General features: G+C 42.3%; 1 protein-coding gene across 14 annotated transcripts in view; it reads left to right on the top strand.

Moving 5' to 3' along the window:
* The window catches only part of LOC123775022 (vascular endothelial growth factor receptor 1), a 122,418-nt gene that overhangs the window by 67,884 nt on the left and 27,857 nt on the right, over positions 1-26,677 (top strand). For all 14 annotated transcript variants that reach the window (XM_045769771.2, XM_045769772.2, XM_045769773.2 and 11 more), the window contains 10 exons: positions 3,482-3,626; positions 6,590-6,756; positions 8,096-8,243; positions 9,789-9,968; positions 11,062-11,217; positions 13,466-13,602; positions 14,159-14,339; positions 15,116-15,376; positions 23,920-24,147; positions 24,332-24,503. In XM_045769771.2, the coding sequence (XP_045625727.1) occupies positions 3,482-3,626; positions 6,590-6,756; positions 8,096-8,243; positions 9,789-9,968; positions 11,062-11,217; positions 13,466-13,602; positions 14,159-14,339; positions 15,116-15,376; positions 23,920-24,147; positions 24,332-24,503 (1,775 nt within the window). The remainder of the gene's footprint in view (positions 1-3,481; positions 3,627-6,589; positions 6,757-8,095; positions 8,244-9,788; positions 9,969-11,061; positions 11,218-13,465; positions 13,603-14,158; positions 14,340-15,115; positions 15,377-23,919; positions 24,148-24,331; positions 24,504-26,677) is intronic.

Raw genomic sequence — 26,677 nt, 5'->3', positions numbered from 1 at the left:
ATGTAGCCGGGTAAATAGCAGGCGTAGCCAGGTGAACGGTGGGTGTAGCCGGGTAAACGGTGGGCATAGCCAGGTAAACGGTGGGCGTAGCCGGGTTAACGGCGGGCGTAGCCGGGTTAACGGCGGCCGTAGCCGGGTAAACGGTGGGCGTAGCCGGGTAAATGGCGGACGTAGCCGGGTAAATAGTGGGCGTAGCCGGGTAAATGGCGGGCGTAGCCAGGTGAATGGTGGGTGTAGCCGGGTAAACGGTGAGTGTAGCTGGGTAAACGGCGGGTGTTGCCAGATATATGGCGGGCGTAGCCAGGTAAATGGTGGACATAGCCGGGTATGGCAGGTGTAGCCGGGTAAACGGCGGGTGTAGCCAGGTAAATGGTGGGTGTAGCCGAGTAAACGGCAGGCATAGCCGGGTAAACGGCAGGCATAGCCGGGTAAACAGCGGGCATTGCCGGGTAAACGGTGGGTGTTGCCAGGTAAACGGCGGGAGTAGCCAGGTAAACGGCAAGTGATGCCGGGTAAATGACGGGTGTTGCCAGGTAAGCGGTAGGCATTACCGGGAAAACGGCAGGCATTATAAGGTAAGCAGTGGGCATAGCTGGATAAGTGGCAGGTGGAGCAGGGTAAAAGGTGGGCATAGCTGGGTAAATAGTGGCCATAGCCAAATAAACAGCACGAGTAGCGTAACCTTATTGTGGTTCAAAAAATTAAAAATCCTTTAAATTTTGTGGACATTGCTGGTAAGTAATTTGGCCAAGTCAGATGTTGGCTAGCTTAAATATGGGTGGGATCCCATATGATTCAGGTTACGAGTATAGACTACAGTATTTACATGAATTGTATAAAAAGCTGGGTGGTGATAACTAAATTCAACATATGATGATAACCACATTACCTTGGAGATCAACATGTATTTACTATTTGTATCTGCAGAATCGAGCTACAGTATTAGCTCTTGGACCCTGCCTTTCTAACCAATTTATTTTATGATAACCACAATTTAATCCCTGAACTGCACAAATGTTACATGTGGTATTATCTGTATATGGACAGGAAAAAAATAAATAAAATTTGACTTCCTATATATTGTTCAAAACCATGACATGAGTGTAGGAAAATTCTCATAATAAATTGTAAGTTTTTAACTCTTGCACCATCACCTGTACAGGGGGCAGGTAGCAGACATTTCACACCATCAGGTGTCTTCAAGGCCCCAGCATCAAGTGACGTGGAAAACAGTTTGTCATCATTTCTCCTTTAGACAGGTTTTGTCTTTGTTGGTAACGGTGGTCGTGGAGTTTGTCACATAGCATTTGTTTTGCGAGTCGTATCATGTTGAATACTGGTGCTTCCTATCATTTAGCACTGGCGGAGCCACTCTTTTTAGTGTTTAGGCCTTGGTTCATCATCTTCCTTCCCCAAGTTAGAATGTGCATTGTTCCATCTTTGGCCTGTAAATACTCAACTGAATCCACTTTGATTCTTAGACAAGTTGTTGAAGTTTTTGTCTTTCCTGTGTTTTTGGGGAGTATGTCACTTTGGGATTGTAATGTGAATGGGGCCATTTTGTTGGCCTTAACTTCTGTATATTGACTTAATGAGTTCCTTGGTTTCTGGCCAAGAATGAGTTTGCAGTCTCTTGATGGGGACCTCTTCTCATTCAGACATGATTTGTTAGGCCTTGTCTTTTATCAAACCCTCTGTCCTATCTTTGCTCTGCATCATTACTATATTTATAAATTGTGAGAATCTCTATGGCTTGGATCCTGTTCTTAAATACTCGTTCCATGTTCCCGTATTACAAGGTTCATCTTGCCCAGTTGGTTCAACCCAATATATTTTCTCAGGCTCAAGATTTTCAAAGGTTTGAAAATCTATTTTTCTCATCCATGTCTGTGCCTAATGTTTCAACCATAGGCTTTTGGAGCTCCAACAGGATCCTTACTGCCCAATAATTTCCTAATGTTCAAGCATCCTTGAGGCAGATGTGTGGCATTCAGATGCCTGTTTTGTACCTGAAGTCTCCAGTCCAGTCTCATGTACAGTTCTTCTATTCTATTTTTAACTACTGTTTTTATACAGGTAGTACTCATCAAAGTGTGGTGGTGAGTATGCTGAGGGGAGCTGCAGAGGGATGTCTATGCAGAAATTAAGCATTAAATGTAATGACACTCGCTGGGTTACACCTCAGTAGCTCCCCATTCATACCCTATAATCCAGGTTACCAGTGATGGGTTCTGTTGCTGCTTGAGTACGAGAGGGTTGGCTTTTCCAACCCTTGGGTACCTTAGATGCCACCTGGTGACTGTCGAGGCAGGTGCATTAGTGGGATTAGATAGTTCAGAGTGTTGTCTGGCAATTAACAATTTCACATTTTTTTTTAAAGGAGGGTTAGTTATGTTGAGAGATTATTTATGTGGGGTTAATCTCCAATCTCCATGATCTTCCCAGTCATGAGAAGATGGTACTTATTCCCAGTGTGCCAAATTTGTCACTGGAAGGCCTGCATTTTCAATGTCCAACACATCCCAGTAATTACCTAAGTGTAGTTACAGGATGAGAGCTACATTCGTGGTGCAACGTATGTTTATGTGTATGTGTTTTGAGAGAGGAGGAACTGGACATGTTGAGTCTTACATTGTTGCTGGTGAATGTTGAAGATGTGTAGTATCTCTCAAGCATCAGTACTGAATTACTATATGAGTTTAGATTGACTGACGCTTTTGATGTGCTGTTGAAGCTTATGTTACAAGCTTGAACCTCACCTTGCCAAACTGATCATCATCTAGCAGATTGGAAAGAGATATTAAGTGTAATTAGTTGTACACTTGGGAAGAGATATTAATTGTAATTAGTGGACCGAGTATTGGTGTATAACTTCTAGGAATGTAGAACACTTAGAGATAGGTTATTCAGAATTAACAGACCCACCTCATTATCTGCACTTTAAGTTAATGAGAATATGGAGCAAGTATATTACCTGTTTATATAGTTGCTATAGTGGTGTTCTGTTGTCCCAGGACTCTCTTGTCATATGATGCTTTGAAAGTACTGTACTGATGGTTTTGGCCTTCACCACCTTCTCACTTAACTCGTTCCAACCGTCTTCCCCTCTTTTAGCGAAAGTAAGTTTTCTTGTATTTCTTCAGCAGGTTTGTTTAATTAGCTTAAATCTAAGACCTTTTGTTCTTGAAGTTCCAGATGTCAAGAATTTTTCCTTATCAATTTTGTCCAATTTCCATTACTATTTTCTATATTGTGATCAAATAGCCTCTTTTTCTGTTTTCTAGCCTTGGCATATTTAATGCCTCTAACCTCTCCTCATTGCTCTTGCCTTTCAGTTCTGGAAGCCATTTTAGTTGTATGCTTCTTAAATGATGAAGCAAGCTGAGTGCAGCTGCCCAGCTGTAACCCAGGAAGGGGTATTTTTTGACACTAAATGTTTTATTTTTGTTTAATTGATCTCATTAATATTGTCTCATTACAGATAAGTACCGAGCATCATGCAAATAGTGAGTCTTGGTTGAAAATCACAAATGTGACTGCTAATGACTACGGACTTTATAAATTGGAAGGGATAACAAGTGACCGCAAGTCTAGAGCCTTTGTTGAGGTTTTAATTGAAATCAAGAGTGAGTTGAAAATGCTTAAGTTTGTTTTGGAAAATTTCTTATTAATTAAATTTTCTTTCCTTCCTTTATTTGCATTTATTTTATAATCTTATGAACTTCCTGTTAGTTATTTTCAAGTCGATTAAATTGTGTTATGTGTGTGACTGTTTTGCATATTATAATTGAAGAGTTCCATTATGTCTCGAGTGTCTTCTATGTGATATTATCAATATTTGTGAATTGTTATTACCAATATTTATAGACCAATGGCATTTATATCAATATATAAATTCATTACATCATTTTGTGGCTTCCTCTGAAAATTAAATTTTTTGAAGAAAATTCCAATGAAGGGATCAATTGTTTTTAAAATGTTTTCTTAGCCGCTCACTGTCCACCCATAATCCCTCAGTCTAATTTAAAGGTGACACCAAAGGAAAGGGAACCCCCAAATAAGGGATGTGAAATATGATGTGGAAGGGAGCCACAATACAGGATAGAAAACAGATTTTTTTTTTCACCCATAGGGTTAGAAACCTATGGAACAGCCTGCCTGCTCGCTATAGCTGTAAATGCCAAGACACTGCTGCAGTTCTAAATCCAGTTGGATAAAATCATCAGGACAAATGGAGGGCCTTTGAACAAGCAGTTGGCTTCCTATCTCCACCGAGGCCACTAGAGCAATGGTGGCTCTCAGGTAAATTCATCGAAGAACAGCATAAATAGTGTGCCCATCATGTAATAGATGGAATGACAGTGGTAACAGGAAGAACCAATGGCATTCATTAATACTGACTGTACTAACCCAGGAAGCTGTAACCAACAAAATCTGGCTCTGAATTGGCTGGTAAACCAACCCAGGCCAGCCAACAGAGAAAATGGGGTAAATAGAGCTCCTTGAAGCAAAAGGTACTGGTTGCCTGAAGTGTTATCCAAACTGCATGCATGCTAAACATAAGAGAATTGTGTACATAACTACAGTCTATGCTGTATAAGAGAAGACATATGAAGCCATGGACAGGAAAGAATCACTTACCAAATCATACAACCAGAAATCACCTAGGGTTGCAACCAGAACTGGCACAAATCTCTAAAACATGCATGAATCTTAAGAAGGCACAACACACACACATTGATACACAATTCCCAATAACAGGCCTCACAGTGGACAGTACGTTCCATGAAAATGCTCAGAAGTGCGGAGAATCAAGATGAGTCAACTTGTAGAGGAACCTGGAATTCTCAGAGCAGGTATCTCTGGTGCAGCAAAGGAAACACAAGCTGGCCACAATGTTCACAAGCAGGCCACAAGAGAAACACAAGCAGGCCACAAGAGAAACAAATTGGCCACAAGGGAAACACAAGCTGGCCACAGTGGTCACAAGCAGGCCACAAGGGAAACACAAGCAGGCCACAAGGGTTAGATCAAGCCAGGGTTACCTTTCCATGGATCAAATCATAATTATGAACCCCAAGTCCCATTATAGCAACAGCATTTCCAAAGATCTCAGCAGTCAGCTGGGTACAGTTAAGGACTAATCCAAAGTTTACACAATCCAGTCTGCTTTCTATGCTCTAGCTTTATCACACGACCAAGTCTAACACAGAGATGGTTGGAAATTTTGTTGATCCTATGGTTTGTTTCTTGAAGACGATAATGAAGAAGATGTAAAAGGAATTGGGACCAAAAGACTTAGTAAGAAAAACAGAGGGAGCATTTTCTTGCCTATGTCGAGTGGATGTAGACCTCAGAACTAAGAAAGAACTTGCACTAGAAACAAATAAGTTTGAAACACACAACATGAGTGGACAGATTGTGATAAAGGCCCTACTTCTCAAAACGTGACTGATACAGAACACCGGCATTAAATGTAATGAAATGCCAATTTCCTGGTGAGCCAGAAGCTATACACAGAGATGGTTCACGTCTACCAGGTCACAACAGCTGTAGAGTTCTAGGCCTACCAGGGGCCAGAGCCAGAACCTGGCCTCCCCTCACAGAGGCACAGGAAGCGGTAATATTTCGCCTTCTCACCGGGGAAGGCAACCTCAATGTCAGTGAGTCAAAACAAACCCACTGCTGGGTTCAAAAGATACTGAAGTCTTGAAACTCTACTAATGAAGTCCCCAACTATGTAAACAAATGATCGAATTCTCTCTAAACTAGTGCGAGCTCATTCACCCCACCTCCCCCAGTCGTTTGGGGGGGAGGGGGAAGACGTGACTCACTACCTGCTTGGGTGTGAGTTATCAGGTCTGGAACAGATATAAACACCCTGTGATGACCTGGAAGGGAGAGGATAGGATCAGGGGGCCACCGGGGCTCACCCAGAAATTGGAGTTTCGTTACATTCAATGCTGGTTTTCTGGGGAGAGCCCCTTGTGGCTTCCTGATGCTAACTTTCCATTGAGAAGGCAGAACACGTGGGAACTTACCAGGGAGGAGGGAGAACTGCAGGAGGCAGAATGAAGGAGAGACCCCTGGACAAGAGGCACGACCCACGGCCACACAAGGGGTCCGAGGCCTGGGAACATTCACTAAGCAATATTTGTTTACATAGTTGGAGGAGTTCATTAGGCAGATTTTGGGGCTTCCGTCTCTTGAACCTACCAGTGGTTTGTTTTAACATGCTGACTTTCTGCTTGCCTTTCCCGGTGAGGCGACGAAATGTCACAACTCCGTGTGCCTCTGTGAGGAATGGTCCAGGTTATAGCCCTTGTCCCTGGTAGGTCTGAAGAACTCCACGGCTGATGTGACCTCCTATCTTTTAGTTTTGGCATGTTTAACATCTCTAATCCCTCCTTGTAACTCTTGTTTTTTAGTTCGGGAAACCAATTTTTAGAATGCCATTGCACCTTTTCCAGTTTATTTATGTGCTTCTTGAGTGTGTGTACTGGGTTTTATGCTTTTTAAGTAAATAATTTATTTGTAGTTAATTAAACAATTGAACAGTAAATGATGTACAAAAATATTAACCTTTCAGGTAGACCCACTGCTGTAATAAAAGGAGTTCCACCTTTCATGAAGGCTGGACAGACTCTTAATGTATCGTGCCAAACTACGGGCTTCCCTCTACCAACCATCACCTGGTTATTTGACACATGTCCCACTGGAATTCATACTTGCTCTGGAGATTCTAAGGCATTCAAGGTATAGAGCTAAGTATAGTAATTCTTATATTATTTGAAAGAGAGAATAATCAGGACATTTCACCAAGATATTATCATGGGTGTATGGTACATGTGTATGACTGCCCTCTTCAAGAGATAGCTGTGGTGCCAGCATCTGTGACTAGTTCTAAGATGAGCCATAATTACTGTACATTGTCATGACGGAAAGTTAGAACATTTAATACTTACCTGAAATTTAATACATTTAATACATGGTGCAATTGTTTGGAGTTTCTTGTTTACATATATGTGAAGAGTGAAGATTCTTAAGTTTTTTCTTCCAAGTTTAGATGCTGTATTTCCTCTGAATAGAAAGTTTATTATTTAAATCTCTCATTTATGTGTTTCTGCTCAACTGTTTAATGCTTGTTGAAGTGTTCCATTCGTAAATAGTTTGGCCATTATATATAATTCATTATTAAATCACATCATCTCAAAAACCTTGTGCCACTACTTCACCTAATACTCTACTAAAAACATATCTAAAAGCTAAAACTTCTTTAATATAATTTCTCATTATTAACTCAAATATGGCCACTAGTTTTAATTAATGTAAAACTGACTCTTACTTCTGTTAATTTAAAATTTACTTTATTTTCTAAATTTATACCTAGCTAATTTGTAAGCTTTGACACTTGCCTGATATGCTATTCGTGTTAGTGACTGTGTAAGAATGTAATTTGCGCACCAACATTGTTACACGACCCTGGTTGATACCTGGTTGATGGGGTTCTGGGAGTTCTTCTACTCCCCAAGCCCGGCCCGAGGCCAGACTTGACTTGTGAGAGCTTGGTCCACCAGGCTGTTGCTTGGAGCTTGGACCCATTGTACTTTCTTGTAGTATTTAAAAACAAAAAGGAAGATCATGTATTTGAGTGAATTTTGGGGTGAGGGGAGAAGGGTAAGATGGGCAAATACAGTGTGTGAGTGGTGAGGAAGCAGAGCTCATGGGCAATTAGAGAATGGGACGTGATTGGTTGCCAGGCTAGGCAAAAGTAGTTTGTTAAGAGGGAGTGAGGAATGCTAGACATGTTTGCAATTGACAACTTATGAGGAACTCTCTACTTCCCTTTCATCAACACCTGTGTAGAATGTGAAGACTGTCCTTTGTCACTGCCAAGACAGTACCACTCGCCATTGTCAGAGTACAACTCTATTTTACTGTCTCTTAGAAATTATTCATAAATTCCTTTATTTATTGATGTTTACAACTTTTGAACTGTAAGAGATATTCCATTTTTATAATGAATGTGCTCTAAAGTTCAATTATGTGTTGCAAAGTATGCATATTCGATATTAATGTGGCTTAAAATTTTCAGCATGAAGATTTCGGAAACAGTACTTTACAGCCTGGCAACATAAAGATATTCAACATTAGTTACATTGCTCAACAGTCTGGAATTTTATTTTGCAATGCAGAAAACAAGCAAGGATCGGGAAACTCAAGTGTTCGTGTAAGCATAAGTGGTTAGTATAATCCAATTCTTTGCTGTACCTGAAGTAGGCAATTTGTGACTACACAGAGTTCTTAATTACAGTGATGGATCCTTACACCTTTTTCATTACGTATTTTAACAAAGACCCCCCCCACACTAAACTTCATTGAATATTTGTAATATCATTTTTAATTTCACATGACACACTGTGCCTGTGACTCTGTCACTCAATGCAACATTATGTTCAAAGGCAACAGTCTTATCAGAATGCTGTATGTGACCCTAAACTAAATACAGTACAAATTTATTTATTGTATTTTCTGTGGAGAACCCCCTCTGGCTCCCGGGAGCTTACCGGGCTGATATGTATGTATGTATTAAACCATGCCATCAGTCTATTTTATTGGAGTTCTTGCCTTATCGGGGACCACGAGTCAGAACCTGGCCCCTCATCAGAGAGGCACGAGGAGCAATGACCTATAGAAACTTTCATGTGGTTGGAAGCATTCCATGTCTGCCATCGACCGGGCTAGGCACCCAGAAAGGTAGGCGTCCCAAAACAAACTCCACATGGTTCAAAATTGCTACTGAAAGCCGAACTATCAAGCAGAACTCCCCAATCCAAAAACAAGCAAACAAGCATGACATCACAAGCGCCGCTGCGCTGCTGTCTGCGCAGCTCCCCCCCCCCCCCTCCCTGGAAAGTGGAACATGAAACCTCTGGGTATCACCCAGAAAATAGCGTTTCATTACATTTAACGCTGGTTATTTGGAACCAGTCCTTCTAATATTTTTCAAATGTAAATTATTATGTGTCTCTTGCCTGTGCTCTAGGAAATACAGATTTAATATTTGTAGGTGGTCCCAGTAATTTAAATGTTTTATTGATTGGATTCTAGCAGTAAAGAATCTTTGCACACAGAAAAATTAATTTTATAAATTATTGAGGAATTAGTCAGAGCATAATGAAGAAGTTACAGATAATTTACCGAAGTGTAGTTACAGGATGAGAGCTACACTAGTGATGTCCCATCTTCTCAGCACTCTTTTTTTTTTTTTTTCATATAATGCTTTTTCAACAACTGATAGTTTTAACCTCCATAAACTTCTCACTTAACTTACTCCAACCATCTACCACTCTGTTTGCAAAATTGAATTTTCTAATTGAGAGGGTGATGGTGTTGGCACAGTAGACACAGTCAGTATAGTAGAGTACGTAAGGAATAAAGATATGAAAAGAAAATGAAGCTGTATGGCTTAAATAATATCTGTAAAGACGAGCCAAAATATATTTAGTGTAGCAAAGATTAAATGTTAGATGTGGCTTTCATCAGCCTAAAAATTATTCCATAATACTGTAGAGTGGACTGGATTACATATAATAAGATACGAATATTTATAGTGTAGGCAAGAATGTGCTATTAGTATTACAAAAATTTGTCTTTGAATATTAAGAATTACTGATCAGTTTCTCCAAGAGTGAGGGAAAAGAAAACTTAGTGTATAAGTTGGTTTTTCATTGTACCATACTGTAGTTTCTTCAGTAAAATGTAAATGCAAAAATATTGTCTTTCAGATATTGGCGGAAATTTTGTATTTCTGCATGTGGGACAAAACATAACAAACGACAAACCGAAACCAACGAGAACTATTGAGGTTATTGTTAATGACGACTTCTATGTGATGTGTGGAGCCTCCAAGTTTCTCTACAAGAAGGTTCAACTTTTATTTAACGGTGCCAGTATCTTGTCAAATGGTATGTTGGCTTATTAGTATGTATTTTTAGAATGTAACCACTATCATCTTTATTTTATCATAAACCAGGTTGATGTAACCTTACCTTGAATGTTCTGTAAACAAAATTCAAATGCCACAATTCTTGCACATATTTTATAATAATAATAATAACAATAATAAATATAATAATGTAGAGAAACACCAAGATGAGAGTACTGTTTCACTTGTAAGGTCTTAATGAAATCTAACAGATACACACAGGCTAGTTCAAGCATGGAAGGCCAAGCTCTAGTCTATTGTTTACTCCCTTTACTGTGCACTGTTTACTCCCTGTACTGTTTACTGTGTACTGTTTACTTCCTGTACTATAAACAGTACAGGGAGACAGCAAAACAGTACAACACTGTGTCTGACTCCCTGTACTGTTTACTGTGCATTGTTTACTCAGTATACTGTTTACTATGTGTGCTGTTTACTGTGTAATTACCTAAGTGTAGTTACAGGACAAGAGCTATGCTCGTGGTGTCCCGTCTTCCCAGCACTCTTTGTCATATAACGCTTTGAAACTACTGACGGTCTTGGCCTCCACCACCTTCTCCCCTAACTTGTTCCAACCGTCTACCACTCTGTTTGCGAAAGTGAATTTGTGCTGTTTATCATGTGTACTGTTTACTCAGTCTACTGTTTACCCAAGTCTACTGTTTACTCATCAACTGTTTACTCATCAACTGTTTACTCATCAACTGTTTACTCAGTTTACTGTTTACTCAAGTCTACTGTTTGCTTCATAATTCTCTCTGAACTCATTGTACTACTGTATTTATATTTCTTGTGTTTAATATAGTCTTAGTAAAGTACTTATACTTTCTGAACTCATTATATTCTCTCTAGTTATTACAGTATTCTGTACTCATCGCACCTTTATACTCATTACATTCCCTGTACTCTTTACAACACTGTACCCATTACGTACCCTGTACTCATTGCAAAAATGTTTTTATTCGGGTATATTGGCCTAAAAAACCTCTCCTCATCAGCTGCAGTCAAAATGCATTACATTTGATTTAGACTGATATATTGATTGTTGATAATGATAAATCACTGTTCTTCAGGTTCACAGATAATGGTAAATGAATCCCATCTATCAGTTTGGAGTTATTTAAGAAGAGACAAAGTAACACAAGATCTTGAAGGCACCTTCACCTGCATTGCCGAACCTAATGAAGATAAGCCGCTTAAAAAACGAGATTTAAAGATTATTGTTTTGGGTAAGTGAGGCTGTGTGTTGTTTATATAGTGCTTACTAAACAAGCAATATATGTGTACAATGTTCATGTCTATGTATTGTACATCACTCTTGATGTTAATGATATCTGGAGCCCACAGCACAGTGGTCTACATCCTCAGCCCACAATTGAAGGACCTGGGTTCACCCAGATTCCTGGGTGGGGACAGAAGTGGTTAGGCACTTTTCCTTCCAAACAGTGCCTCTATTAACCCAGCAGTAAACAGCTACCTGGGAGTTATGCAACTGTTCTAGGTTGCTTCCTTGGTAAAAATCATCAGTAGTAGGCCTAGGGGTACCTCAACAGGATTAAGTACAGGCTTTGTGTTCTAGGCAATGGAAATTAATGTTATTGCAGTGAAGAGACGACAACATTTCGCTCTGTCCTGGACCATTATCAAGTCGATAATGGACCATTATCAAGTCGATAATGGACCATTATCACAATCGACTTGAGAATGGTCCAGAACGCACCAAAACGTCATCGTCTCTTCACTTTCTAGTGTGTGGTTTGGTCAACATTTTTCAGCCGCGTTATTGTGACTCCTGATCTGCAATGTTATTGCAGACTTGGGAACATTGATATTGAATCAAATTTCCTGTCCCCTGTTGTCAGGGACCAGGAAACCTGTACTTAGAGGTTTGTATCAAGGTCCCCCTAGGATAAATTACTGATCTTCCTTAGGATGTAACCCACAGCAGTTGACTAACTCCTGGATACCTATTTACTGTACTGCTAGGTGACCAAAGGTATCAGGTGAAAGGAAATGTCCCCCAATTGTGAGTCTAGAACATAGACCATAGACCATAGAACATAGACATAGATTGACTGAATTTGAAGAAGGTATTTGGATACTTAAATAGAAGATTCTTATAGTTGATCAGAGTAATTGGGCAGGTTAGGTGTACTGTATTTTTTAGGATATATGAAAAGTATGTGTGCTTTTCTATAGGATGTTTGTACAGATTTTATTATTCATATTTATTTGTGGTTCAGAAGTTCAGAAAGTGAAAACAACAAAAGTTGTGTTGTACAATATGAGAATATATTAACAAATTATGTGGATAAAATCTAATGAAAATAAGCAACGTAAGTATTAATAAACTAGATGAGTATGGGTAGTGTAAATGTAATAGTGTAAGGAATAAGTATGTCTTATTGGATGGTGTAGTATGGTACAGTATACATTATACATTAAATAATGAACACACAGGACATGTTTCAAGTGTAACACAGTACCTGTATTACAATACAGGTACTGTATTGTAACAAGTACACTTGTTAAGAGCAATATGAAGAACAAATATATTATTACAATAAATTAGTATAGTAATTAAAGCAGGTAGGTAAAGGTACAACCAGAGCTGGATTACAATTTTGTAGGCCCCAGGGCTACAGGTGCTGCAAGCCCCAAGTAATAATCAAAAGGAAAAGAAAGATACAATTTTTTTTATTTTTTAATGGCTAACAATATAGTTATTAAAATTATAACATTTGCATTGTATAATTTCTTGGAAACAAATTTTTACAGAACATTAATAAATTGTAAGTTATTGAGATCATTTGCAATTGCCATGAGAGCAAGTCTGCTGAGTCGTTCTTTTGCCATTGTTGATCTGTATATAGATGGTTTGTCTTGGAGAAACTCATCTCTCAAGTTGCATTAGTTATCATTAAACACAAGTACGGTAAATCCGTAGCGCTGTTTCAAAATTAGGGAATGAAATTAATCCCTTATTTACTACAAGAGTGGAGATACACGAAGCTTGTAGTGTTTTATGCTTGAGCCTGTATTTATCAAATTTCTCAACAAAGTCCATGAAGAACCCAAGATATGCAAATTACAGCTATTCTACTACCCCTGGGCTGCAGCCCCTGAAGCCCCCAGGCCTTAATCCAGCCCATGCGTGCAATGTTAACACAACAAAGACGGTAATACTGACATGTGGTACAAGACAGGTAAGTGTAGACACAGTAATAAAGAAATATTAGTACAGGTATGTGCCATACTTTAAATTATAAACATTTCCTTAAGATCCTGTATAAGTTTGTCCTGCAACATTTCCTTATGAGCCTGGATAAGTTTGTCCTACAATATTTCCTTAAGATCCTGGATACATTTTGTGCATGCAGATGCAGTGTTTAACATAATCAAATATTTTACCTTTAGTATTAATGTTATACATATAAAATATATCATACCTTAAGAGAACCTTTTAAATGTTTATAGATGAAAAGCCAGTGACGTTCACAGATGAAGCCAACTTATTTGAGAATGGAAAGACAGTTGAAATAAAGGAAGGATCAGAATACATGCTCAACTGTACTGTTACAGGGACACCAACTCCAGTCATCAGCTGGTTCAAGGTAAATAATGAATATTATGCAGTGAAAGAACATAAAGAATACAGGAAACTGCACAAGGCCTATAATGGCCCATGAGGCTGCTCCTAAGTGTATCCACCTGAATTAATTTATATATGCAAGTATATCAATGTTCACGCCAATTTAATATATATAATTCACGCCCAAACAAAGTAACTACTAAGTACTGCATATTTAACCTACGCTCGAGACAATCCAGTGAGCGCAGATCTGTTATGTTACCTAGTAATTTGTTGCTTAAATCAAAATGGTTTCAAAAAGCCGTTTTTACCCAGGTCTTTGCTGAATATAAACTTACCTAATTTGTATTCTTTGTGTCAAGTTCTGTGTACATTATTATTTGATTTACCAGTGTAAATTTGCAGTGAAATTGGTTAAGTGTTCATTGCCCTTCTTAAAGAGCCCAACCATTATTATCCTTTTGAATTGGTTTATATATGTGATATAGCCAAGCAAACTTGCCTTCTTGCATGACATGTTCATCACTCTCTAGATATAACATTTATTTTCAGAAGTTCATGTTATGTTTCTTTTATAGGAAAATATACCACTGGTCCCTGGCGACTCTACATTCTTTGACAATAAGACAGCATTCCTGTTGGATAACCACCAAAGAGTGTTGCTGAGGCATGTGTTTGACGACTATACTGGACACTACAGCTGTCGGGCCGAGAACCGCATTTATAAACGTATTGGTTCTGTCATTCTCACCATCCCTAGTAAGTCTTACTCTCACTTTCACCATTCTTGATAAGTCTTACTTCCCTCACTCTTACTATTGCTAGCAAGTTTGGGCTCCCTCACACTCACCACCCCTAATAAGTCTTGGGCATTGTATTCTATTTTCTAATAATTTTATGATGCTAGTTACAAATAATTATAGCAGTATAACTTCCATTCTTTCAAAGAATTTTTGTAGAATAAATATAGGTAAGTTAAGTGTAATGTGATTATCCTTTGCTTTTATTCACAGTACAGTAATGCCTTCCGTAGTGTGATGTGATGAATACATTTAATAACTCGTGAACTGTGCAGGTATTTAACAGTATGTACTATATCCAAGTGCACAGCACTAAACATGGGGAATAAAATATACCATATAGCAATTGAAGCAGTGTAAGGATTAAGAGGCAGTATTAAGGTAAAGTCTCACTTTAATGACATTAATGGAACTGAATATGAATAATTTGCTAAAAGAGTGCTTTTTGCAATAATATATCTTCCTAATGACTGCAAATTACCAATACTGTACTGTATACAGTATACTGCATCCTTTTTTGTTAGCTTTAAGACTTGCCCAGAAAACTGTACATTGTTCTTGGGATGTACACAAGAATTACATTGCAGCTAGCTGCTATACTAATTAAATCATATAGTATTGTTCTCATCACAATATTTATGAAAATGTTATGCACCTTTCATAAAAATACTTTTAATACTGTACTGCATTGATATTTATAAAAACGTTTTAAATTTAATTTTTTTTTTCCAACAGAAGCTGGGCTTAGTACTGCAGCCAAAGTTGGACTGGCATTTGCATGCATAGGCATAGTATTTTTGGGGGTAGTTGTTATTGTGCTGATCAAGAGAGTGAAAAAAGAGAGGAAATTCCGAAAATCTTTCCGTAAGAATGAGTTATACTTATTTGAGAAAGGCAACATTGGTCAACTGAACCCAGACTGTACAGCTGATGAGCAAGCGGAATTGTTGCCATATGACCCAGAATGGGAAGTTACAAGAGAGAATATCAAAATTGGTAAGCATGCTGTGTTGCAAGTTTTAATAATCCTAACTTTCAAGTAGAATTTTTTGTTCTATAACAGGCATTTCAATTTAATTTCATAATACAGTACAGTATTTTAGAAAGTTAGGAATTATATTATAATTTTTCTCACTTTTGTATTTGGTCTTATAAATGTGTTGTCGATTTAGTGTTTTTATGGAGTACAGTATATATATATATATATATATATATACATATATATACATATATATACAGTATACTGTATATCCCTCGCATTATTTATAAGAAAGTAAGAATGGGTTTCGTTAGCTGTACTCTAGAGTATGGCTTCCAATTGCACACCCTGACATTATTCTGTAATTATACTGTTGTAACGGTTCTATTGTTATGTAATGTATGGTGACAAATAAACACAGACACTAAGATACTATATATATATTTGGTCGAATATACAGAAGTACACAGGTGATACTTTGGTGTGAGTTGAGCGTCGGTACAGTATCTCGCAAGTGTCTGCTCTAGACCACACTTGAAAGTAGACTAGTTAATGTTTGCTATTCTGCTGCTTATATGCTCGGGCAACACCTCACCTCATTCATCTCCAAAGGTTGACAGGAATATTAACAATGCATTTGGAGCGAGTATATTATTGGGATAATCTACTCGCTACACTGTACTGTATTTAGAATTTGCTCTCGCTTATTAGCTGACTAGTATGATGCCTCTGTCACCCCTCGGGTTTCAGCACATTTTCATAGTAGGGATGAAACATGAGTCAGTCAGTCAGTCATGTTAGGGCCAGCAGTGAATGTCTGGGGCAACAGGCCTCTCGGACAGCCTCACCTTAGGCTCGAGCACCTCCATAAATCCAACAGGCTTCTTGTTTCCAACTGTTATACACCACATCATACCATACTACAGTATTTGAATTAAAATAGGGTGTGTTGTCCACGGTTATTGGATTGAGTCCATGGGTATACCCTTAGCTACTATAGGTATTGTCCAAATTTGGCAACAGTCAGGCAGAGTCACATTCTAACACTTACACCTCAGGGACTGTCTCAAATGGTTCTCACAGGGGTTCATAATGATGATAGGGAATACTGGAGAATATTAATTCAACATAAAATAACCTCATTGTCAAAATACAAAAGCTCAAAGCCTTACCAAGCCTTTCTTGGCATCACAAGTGACTGGCAATAAAGCACTCATGGTAACTACCAACTGGACTATCAGGTCATCTTCCCTGGCTGCTACTAAATGGCAGCAACTTACCCACAACAGTGTTTCTCTCCTCAAGCCACACCCACATATTTCCTGACACACAAACTCCTCAAGAAAAAGTGGGACAACAAGGGTAGGAATTTTTTAGCAACCAAGTGTCCAGCACATAGAGAAGCTATTCATCAAAATTCAAAGCCTTATTTCTGAGCTATCCCACTTGGTTGTTCCTAAGATATGAATAACATTTGGAAGACCCCAGCACTAGGAACAGAACTTAGGAAAAGCTCACCTGTGGTACAGAGTGCTGCCTGAAGGTTGACATAATGTGAGGACAGCCAGCCTTAAAATCTGCAGGTGCATCCTATCTTGGCCAAATTGGTTAAGGCAAGCATCTGAGAATCGCTAGAATGCTGGTTTGAGTCACCTCATTGCACAAAAATATTTTCTCATATTGTAGGTGTCTCATTACTGTTTATGAACATACAGTATTTTCTTTTAATTTTTTTTTTTTTTTTTGTATTTTCTCATATAGTACATGTAATGTAGACATGACACACTTGAATGTGTTAGGTGAGATAATCTTCAGACTTCTCATGAATTGAAATTTTTCAGTACATGAGTGATTGCTTCACGTGGAGGGGAGCCATATCTTCGCAGTTCATGAGCAGTTGGTCTTGATTTCTTTTATGCTTAATCCCCCCTCCCCGCTCAGCTCGTTGTCGCCGTGTGGGGGCTTAGTGGGCGGCTGCCGGAGTGTGATGCTCCTTGGGACAGTCCTCTGTCCTTTTCTAGCCTTGTGCTCCTGCTGCCGTCCTCTCCAATTCTGCTGGGCATCTTTTCCTTTTCCTTCTGTTTCGTTTTTCTCCCCCCTCTTCTCCTATCTGCTTGCCGTTTCCTACCGACCTTTTGCTCGTTCTGGTTCTTCCCTTGGACTTCTTCTATTTTGACGCCCGGGTGCTTGAGGAGGCATACTCATGCACCCGTAGAACTGCAGTACCCGACGTCGAGAGCGAGGGGAACCTTTTATTGTCAATCCCCACTTCGTCACTGAACCCGATCTCGACGGACTGTCGGTTTCTTAAGGTGGCGTTTGTGGGGCGTATACTCGCGACGCACCCCTAGGAGGCCCCGACAGGATCGGCGATAGCTTCTTGTTGGGTGTCCTGCCTCTAATTGTGGCTCCATGGTGGGTGTGGGGGCACATTCGTGAGTGAATTCTTTCTTTCGTCAAGATGATTACCCCTGCTTCGGCTTCTTCTGGTTTACCTTCTCAGGCTCGTGGGGTGGGCGACCAAGCCCCCGAGTCGGTCCGTATTGGAAGACCGGGCTCTGTAGCCTCCGCTGCATTGGGCCCCGACCTTGCTCCTCCTTTGGCCTCTCTGACTCCTTCCTCTGGCTCCCCTCCCTCCTCTGTGGTTGGGTCGAGCCCCAAGCCCCCAGTGGTGACTACCTCGTCCCCTGGCGTGGCTCCTTCTCTAGTTGTAACTACTGCGCCTTTTAACCCCTCTCTCTCTGGGGGTTCTCACCGCCGTCTTCGTCACGGCCGCCCTCGCTCGATTCCTTCCAGTTCTGCTACCTATCATGCCTTGTTTGGTCCCGCTTCGTGGGCCAAATATTTTGATCTCCTCCCTCTTGATTCTGCGCCTCCTGACGATTTCTCCCTCCATCGACATCTCATTGATTCCGTGGATGCCTCCATTACTTTCAACCCCACTCGTCTCGGTACACGTGTCGTTGCTGCTCCTTCTCAGGATGCTGCTTCCTGCTTGGCTGCCTTATCCTGCCTTGGCGAGACCCCCGTTCGGGTCTCGAAGAACGTTCAGTTGAATGCCAGTGTTGGCACTATTTTGCTCCCGCCCCATGTTGCGACCGGTGTTCGGGACCTACGCGACTGCCACGACGATATTCGACATATCCTCGCTGCCCAGGGCCATTCTATTCTCCAGGTGGACACGTTTACTCGTCCCCCTCGTGGTAGTCGCCGTCAACCCCTCCGGGTTGTGAAGATTACCTTTGATGGTAGGACCCTTCCACCCTCTGTCATTCTTGCTGGTGCCAGGTGCTCTGTCCAGGAGTACATTCCTTCTCCTCGGCTCTGCAACAAGTGCTGGAGGTTTGGGCATGGTGCCCTCCGCTGCTCCGGGACTGTCTCTCTCTGTCCTTTGTGTGGTGGCGAAGGTCACTCTAAGTCGGAGTGCGCTTCTCCCCAGGCTCGTTGCCTCAACTGCGGTGAGGCCCATCCTACCTTCTCCCGTGCGTGTGTCCATTACAAGCTTGAGGCAGCCGTCCTCAACTTGAAGCACCGGGAGCGTTTATCTTTTCCTGAGGCGAGGCGCCAGGTTCGCCGGCTCCCGCCTTATGCTAATATCTCTTATGCTCGCGTGTTGCGCTCTTCCTCTCCTCGTCCTTCCCGCCTTCCTCAGACTCACAACCGTTTCCAGGCCTTGGACCCTGATGCGCCCACTGCCCCCTCCTCTGTCCCTTTGGGTTCTCTCCCGAAGGATCCTCCTCCTGGTCCTCTGTCTGGGGTTCCCCTTCCTTCTACCCGGTCTGTCGTGTCTTCTGTGTCTCCTTCCTCGTCCCCCTCCGATCCTCCTTCCCATCCTCTTCCTCCATCTATCGGCTCTCCCCGCCGCCTGTCGGTGCGGGCGGATGTCCATCGCTCTCCTAACGGCCGTCGTGTGTGCTCTCGTTCGGCTTCTCCTGTTGAGACACTGGAATCCGTTGCCCGGTACGTAGTTGCTGGGACACCGGTCTCTTTAAGTCAGAAGCGTAAGCCTGGCTCCTCTCCTTCCTCTTCCCCGGCGGGTAAGAAGGCTTCGCTTTCTTCCTCAGCTCCTCCTTCTGGCTCTGTTGCTCCTTCCCCTCCCGTTTCAGTGCTTGCGCCCCCTGTTCCTGCTATGGAGGTTTCTTTGGCCCCTGCTTCCCTTTCGGTTGCTGCTCTTGCTGGGGTGCGCTCCTCTCTTTCTACTCCCCCTCTTCCTGCTGCTGTCCTTGACTGCTCCTCTCCGTTGTCTCCTCCTCCTCCTCCTCCGGACCCTGCCCGCCCACCTCTGATCTGTTCTCCCGTTTCCTTCCCTCCGTCTTTGCTCAGTTTACCCATGCCCCCTAACCCTGACTTTGCTGACCCTGATCCCGACCCTGATATTCTTTAACGTGCTCTGTTGGTCTTTCGCCTTTGTTTCTTCCTTGTTCTCTGTTTTTGTCCTTTCTCTTCTCGTCGTTGTCCATTCTTCAATGGAACGTTCGAGGTTATTACGCCAATTTCCTCGAACTCCAACTTCTGGTTTCGCGGTTTTCGCCCCTTTGTGTCTGTCTCCAGGAGCCGATGCTTGGTGCTCGTCCTGGTCGTTTTCGTGGCTATTCCTTTCTCTCCCCCCCCCCAGCCATTGCTGGGGCTTCTAATTCTTCTGCTCTCTTGATTCGGGCTGATGTTCCCTTTGTTCCTTTACTTTTTCCTTCGCCTCTCCATTGTTCTGCTGCTCGTATCTTTGTGGGGAAATGGTACACAGTTTGTTCCATTTATCTCCCCCCGAGTGTCCCGCTCTCTCTTCCTGATTTGAAACACCTCCTAGACTCCTTGCCGGAGCCTGTGCTCCTGCTGGGTGACTTCAATTGTCGTCATTCTCTTTGGGGTGACGTTCTGACGAATACCCGGGGTCGCCTCCTTGAGCCGTTTCTCCTCTCTTCTTCCCTGTCTCTTCTGAATTCTAGTGAGCCCACTCATTTGGACTCTCGAACTCGCACCCTTTCTTGTCTTGATCTTTCTCTCTGCTCTTCTTCTCTTTACTTAGATTTCACATGGCAGGTTCTTGATGACCTCCATGGAAGTGATCATTTCCCCATCCTTGTTTCCTTTTTCTCTTTTCGCCCTTCCCTCTCTTTCCCTAGGTGGCAGTTTGCTAAGGCGGACTGGACCCTATTTTCCCTCAGTGCTACTCTCTCTGACCTCTCCCTTCTGCCCCTCTCTCGCGCTCTCCTCCTTTTTCATGACACTGTCTTCGACGCTGCCCTCCGCTCTATTCCTCGCTCTTCCTCTCGGGGTCCACGGAAGTGCGTTCCCTGGTGGAATGCGGACTGTGCTCGGGCTGTCCGCTGTAAGCGTGCAGCCTGGAAGAAGCACCGCCGTAGGCAGACGACCGATTCTTTTCTTTTCTTTCGGAAAGCGAGTGCGGTGGCCCGTAGGGCCATCCGTACGGCTAAACGTGAATGTTGGGCATCTTATGTCTCGACAATTACGTCCGAAACCCCTCTGGCCCAGATCTGGAAGCGTATCCGCAAGATAGCGGGTAAGTTCGTTCCCGATGTTTCACCGGTCCTTCACCTCCATGATACTCTTGTGGCGGACCTGTTGCAGGTCGCTTCCGAACTGGGTTCCCACTTTTCTTCTGTTAGCTCTGGTCTTCATCTTCCCCAATCTTTCCTTCGTAAACCTGTCCTTGAGTCTCGTCCTTTAGATTTCTGCACTCATCTTCAGCTTCCCTATAATGATCCCTTCTCTCTCTCTGAACTTCGTTCTGCCCTGGCCCTCTGCGGTTCTACGGCGGCGGGCTCCGATGGTATTCATTATGAGATGCTTCGCCATCTCCCTCCGAGCACGTCTCAGTATTTACTGAGTCTGTATAATCGGATCTGGGAGTCGTCGTCAGTCCCTGAGGACTGGCTCGATGCCGTTGTCCTCCCTGTTCGCAAACCGGGGTCTCTGGGTACTTCCCCTAAGGACTTTCGCCCTATTGCTCTCACAAGTTGTGTCTGCAAACTCTTTGAACGTATGGTTAACGTTCGTCTGATGTGGTTCCTGGAACACCATCACCTCCTCTCCCCTTCTCAATTTGGTTTCCGCAAGTGCCGCAGCACGACAGATGTCCTGGTGAACTTGGAGGTCTATATTCGTACTGCTTTTGCTGCGAAGATCTCCGTTGTTGCCGTCCTTTTTGACCTAGAAAAGGCTTACGACACCACTTGGCGTTATCATATCCTATCTCAACTTCATTCTTTTGGCCTTCGTGGTCATCTCCCTCTCTTTCTCCGCAGCTTCCTCTCTCGTCGTTCCTTTCGGGTGCGCCTTGGTACCGCTCTCTCTCCCTCTTTTCAGCAATACGAAGGTGTGCCCCAGGGTAGTGTTCTGAGCACTACTCTTTTTCTGGTTGCCCTCAATGGTCTTCTTTCCTCTCTTCCTTCTGGTGTCTTCTCCGCTCTCTATGTCGATGATCTTACCCTTTGTTGTCAGGGTGATGATTCGCCTCTCCTTCAACGCCGGCTTCAACTTGCGATTGATGCCGTGTCGTCTTGGGCCACAGGTCATGGCTTCAAGTTCTCTACTTCTAAGACTTGTGCCATGACTTTTACGCGGAAACGGGTTGTTCTTCGTCCCTCTTTGTCACTTTATGGTCATCCCCTTGAATACAAAGATTCCGCGAAGCTTTTGGGGTTATTCCTTGACACTCGTTTGTCTTGGTCTCCCCATATCTCTTACCTCCGTGTTGAGTGCTCTAAGTCCCTTACCCTCCTTCGGGTCTTGTCCCATACTTCTTGGGGGGCAGATAGGCGCACTCTCCTTGCTTTACATTCCTCTCTCGTCCTGTCTAAGCTCGATTATGGTTGCCCTGCTTACTCGTCTGCTTCTCCTTCTACTCTTCGCCGTCTTGATGCTTTGCACCATACTGGGTTGCGCCTCAGTTCTGGTGCCTTTCGTTCGACTCCCGTCCTTAGCTTGTATGTTGACACTGGCTTCCTGTCTCTCCAGGACCGCCGTGATCGCTACTGTCTTCGCTATCTTGCGCGGTCCTTGCAACATCCTTCCTCTCGCCTCTGTCGTGCTTTAACTTTTACCCCTCCTGCGGTTCCTGTTCCTCTTCACCACCTCCCTCTTTCTGTCCGGTTATCTCGCCTACAGGATTCTCTTTCCGTTCGTATTTCTGATGTTTCTCCTCGTGTTGTTCCTTCTTTGCCCCCGTGGAGGGTCCCTCTTCCGCGGTTTTGTATATCCTTGACTCGTATCACTAAAGCTTTTACCCCTCCTACAGTTCTAAAACGCCTTTTCCTCGAGCACTTTTCTTCTCACTCCCGCTCCGTTTCTGTCTTCACCGATGGGTCTAAGTCAGCGGACGGTGTTGGCTACTCTGTTGTTTTTCCTGATCGCACTTATATGTGTCGCTTGCCTCCGGAGACTAGCATCTTTACAGCGGAACTTTATGCTATTCTCTATGCTCTTCGTCTCCTGCTTTCTCGTTGTCAGTCTTCCTTTGTGGTTGTTGTTGACTCTCGTAGTGCCCTCATGGCTCTCGGGTGCTTTAATCCAGTTCATCCGGTAGTTGTCGAGATCCAGCATTGGCTGTTTCTCGTTCACAGTAAATTTAAGTCGGTTGAGTTTTGTTGGGTTCCCAGCCATATTGGCGTGTCTTTAAATGAGCGTGCGGATGCTGCCGCTAAGGAAGCTGTCCGCTCTTGTCCCATCTCTCGTAAAGGCATTCCGTATTCCGACTTTTACCCGGTTATCCATTCCTCAGTCCTTACCCGTTGGCAGGCTTCTTGGTTGTCTGTTACTGGTAACAAGCTACGTACTCTTAAATGTTGTGTTTCCTCGTGGCCGTCCTCCTTCCACCGTAACCGGCGGTGGGAAACAGCTCTGGCGAGGTTGCGTATTGGCCATACTCGCTTAACCCATGGTCACTTGATGGAGCGCCGCCCTGCTCCTTATTGTCCTAGTTGCATTGTCCCTCTTACGGTCGTGCATGTCCTTCTTGAATGTCCTGACTTCCAGGACGAGCGTGTGTCTTGCTTTCCGACCGCCCCTCGCGGTCACCTGTCCCTCGATAGAATTCTTGGTGACTCGGATACTTTTGATATCGTTCGCCTTATGCGTTTTTGTTCTCGTATTGGCATCCTTGGTGATATTTAGCGCCCTCTGATTATTTTGCGTATTTGATGGTGCTACATAGCCTTCCCGGTTTGGTGCCTTCTTTTGATAATTACTTACTTACTTATGCTTAATCATTACTCATACTTCTTTCAGTGGCTAGTAGTCTTGTAGGCTTAGCCTTGTGAAATGAGATGTTTTGTATTGTCAGGGACTGGAAGCCTGTAACATTTATCTAGGGATCCCTAAGCCAACTACTGACCTATCCCAGGATGCAACCTACAAGAGATCCCTATATCCCAGGTACCTACTTGTTGCTAGGTAAATAGGAGTATCAATAATAAGGAAAAGTTCTGAAATGTATCTGTCCTTTGTGGAAATTTCATCTGGAACCAGTTAAAGGACTTTGACTCTGGCTACTTGTTAATCATAAATCAAAAGCTATGTTACACCGATAAATATTTATTCACAGGTAAGCAGTTGGGTTCTGGAGCCTTTGGACGTGTTGTGAAAGCCCAGGTATCAGGTCTCGACATAGATGGTCAGCCAACGACCACTGTTGCTGTCAAGATGTGTAAGAGCCAGGCTGATCAATCTCAAGTGCGAGCTCTGGCCTTGGAGCTGAAGATCATGTTACATCTTGGCAAACATCTCAATATTGTCAACCTTATGGGTGCCAACACTGCTCACATTGGCAAAGGTATGGAGCAATACATGCCTGCTTTCCCTCAATACCTAGATTTTTTAAATATACTGTAAATGTTTCAATAATTTTAAATTAAATATGAAAATAAGATACAGTAGTACCAAAGTCAATGCACCAGAGAACTACTGACCTCATCCAGAAAAAGGATGTTTAATACTTTCAATGCTTTATTTTTTAGGAGAGCTGTGGATCCTAGTCGAGTACTGCCGCTTTGGTAACCTTCTTGCGTTCATGCATCGTCATCGGAAACGCTTCATAAATCAAATAGATCCTGTCACTGGCCAAATTGATTATATGAAGTTAGCGATGGATCCTTTTAGCCCAATGTCACCCTCTTCACACAGTACCAGGTGAGTTGTGCTACCTGTCAGTTTTGAAATGTGGTTGATCATTATATTCATTTGTATATATGATTTAACTGTTAATATTTCTTTGAGTACAATTACAGAAATTGTTCTTGCCAGTCTCACCAAGCAACTCATGTATGTATGTATGTATATATATATATGCATGTATGTGTGTATATATGTATGTGTATGTATATTTTATTATATATATATATATATACAGTATATATATATATATATATATATATATATATATATATATATATATATATATATATATATATATATATATATATATATATATATATTAGTATATTTTGGTAGCAGTCTTTCCTGTAGACATATATTATTAAATATGACCGAAAAAGTAAGATTAATAATTCTAACACGAATTTTCTCAATCTTTCGTACATTACGCTTCACTGTTGGAGGTAAATAAAAAATCACTTCTCCAAAATTCATTTTTATTTCTAGTCTGACGCGACACGGGCGCGTTTCGTAAAACTTATTACATTTTCAAAGACTTCACAAATACACAACTGATTAGAACTTACGTCTCTCTGATATTATATCTACATTTGAGTGAGGTGGGAAGGATGATGTGGCATTAACACAAGACAGAACACTAGAGGATATTAATAGGGTATTAAAAGTATCAACACAAGACAGAACAGAAACAATGGGTATTGAATAGAAGTGTTTGTAGAAAGCCTATTGGTCCATATTTCTTGATGCTTCTATATTGGAGCGGAGTCTTGAGGTGGGTAGAATATAGTTGTGCAATAATTGGCTGTTGATTGCTGGTGTTGACTTCTTGATGTGTAGTGCCTCGCAAACGTCAAGCCGCCTGCTATCGCTGTATCTATCGATGATTTCTGTGTTGTTTACTAGGATTTCTCTGGCGATGGTTTGGTTATGGGAAGAGATTATATGTTCCTTAATGGAGCCCTGTTGTTTATGCATCGTTAAACGCCTAGAAAGAGATGTTGTTGTCTTGCCTATATACTGGGTTTTTTGGAGCTTACAGTCCCCAAGTGGGCATTTGAAGGCATAGACGACGTTAGTCTCTTTTAAAGCGTTCTGTTTCGTGTCTGGAGAGTTTCTCATGAGTAGGCTGGCCGTTTTTCTGGTTTTATAGTAAATCGTCAGTTGTATCCTCTGATTTTTGTCTGTAGGGATAACGTTTCTATTAACAATATCTTTCAGGACCCTTTCCTCTGTTTTATGAGCTGTGGAAAAGAAGTTCCTGTAAAATAGTCTAATAGGGGGTATAGGTGTTGTGTTAGTTGTCTCTTCGGAGGTTGCATGGCTTTTCACTTTCCTTCTTATGATGTCTTCGATGAAACCATCGGAGAAGCCGTTATTGACTAGGACCTGCCTTACCCTACAGAGTTCTTCGTCGACTTGCTTCCATTCTGAGCTGTGGCTGAGAGCACGGTCGACGTATGCGTTAACAACACTCCTCTTGTACCTGTCAGGGCAGTCGCTGTTGGCATTTAGGCACATTCCTATGTTTGTTTCCTTTGTGTAGACTGCAGTGTGGAAACCTCCGCCCTTTTCCATGACTGTTACATCTAGAAAAGGCAGCTTCCCATCCTTTTCCGTCTCGTAAGTGAAACGCAGCACGGAACTCTGCTCAAATGCCTCCTTCAGCTCCTGCAGATGTCTGACATCAGGTACCTGTGTAAAAATGTCGTCAACATACCTGCAGTATATGGCCGGTTTCAAGTTCATGTCGACTAAGACTTTTTGCTCGATGGTACCCATGTAGAAGTTTGCAAACAGGACACCTAGGGGAGAACCCATGGCGACCCCATCTACTTGCTTATACATGTGCCCATCCGGGCTCAAGAAGGGTGCCTCTTTAGTACAAGCTTGGAGTAGTTTCCTCAGAATACTTTCTGGCATGTTAAGAGGAGTACAGGCTGGATCACGATACACTCTGTCGGCTATCATTCCGATTGTCTCGTCCACAGGTACGTTGGTAAACAGCGATTCTACGTCCAACGAGGCTCTTATCCCTGTGGCCCGTGCGCCCCGCAGTAAGTCCACAAATTCCTTTGGAGACTTCAGGCTGAAGGCGCAAGGAACATAAGGAGTCAGCAGGCCGTTGAGTCGCTTCGCCAGTCTGTACGTGGGTGTGGGTATCTGGCTAATGATTGGCCGAAGTGGGTTTC

This window comes from Procambarus clarkii, chromosome 92, assembly GCF_040958095.1.
Source record: "Procambarus clarkii isolate CNS0578487 chromosome 92, FALCON_Pclarkii_2.0, whole genome shotgun sequence".
In the NCBI taxonomy this organism is placed as follows: Eukaryota; Metazoa; Arthropoda; class Malacostraca; order Decapoda; family Cambaridae; genus Procambarus; species Procambarus clarkii.
This window is presented reverse-complemented; position numbering and strand designations above follow the sequence as displayed.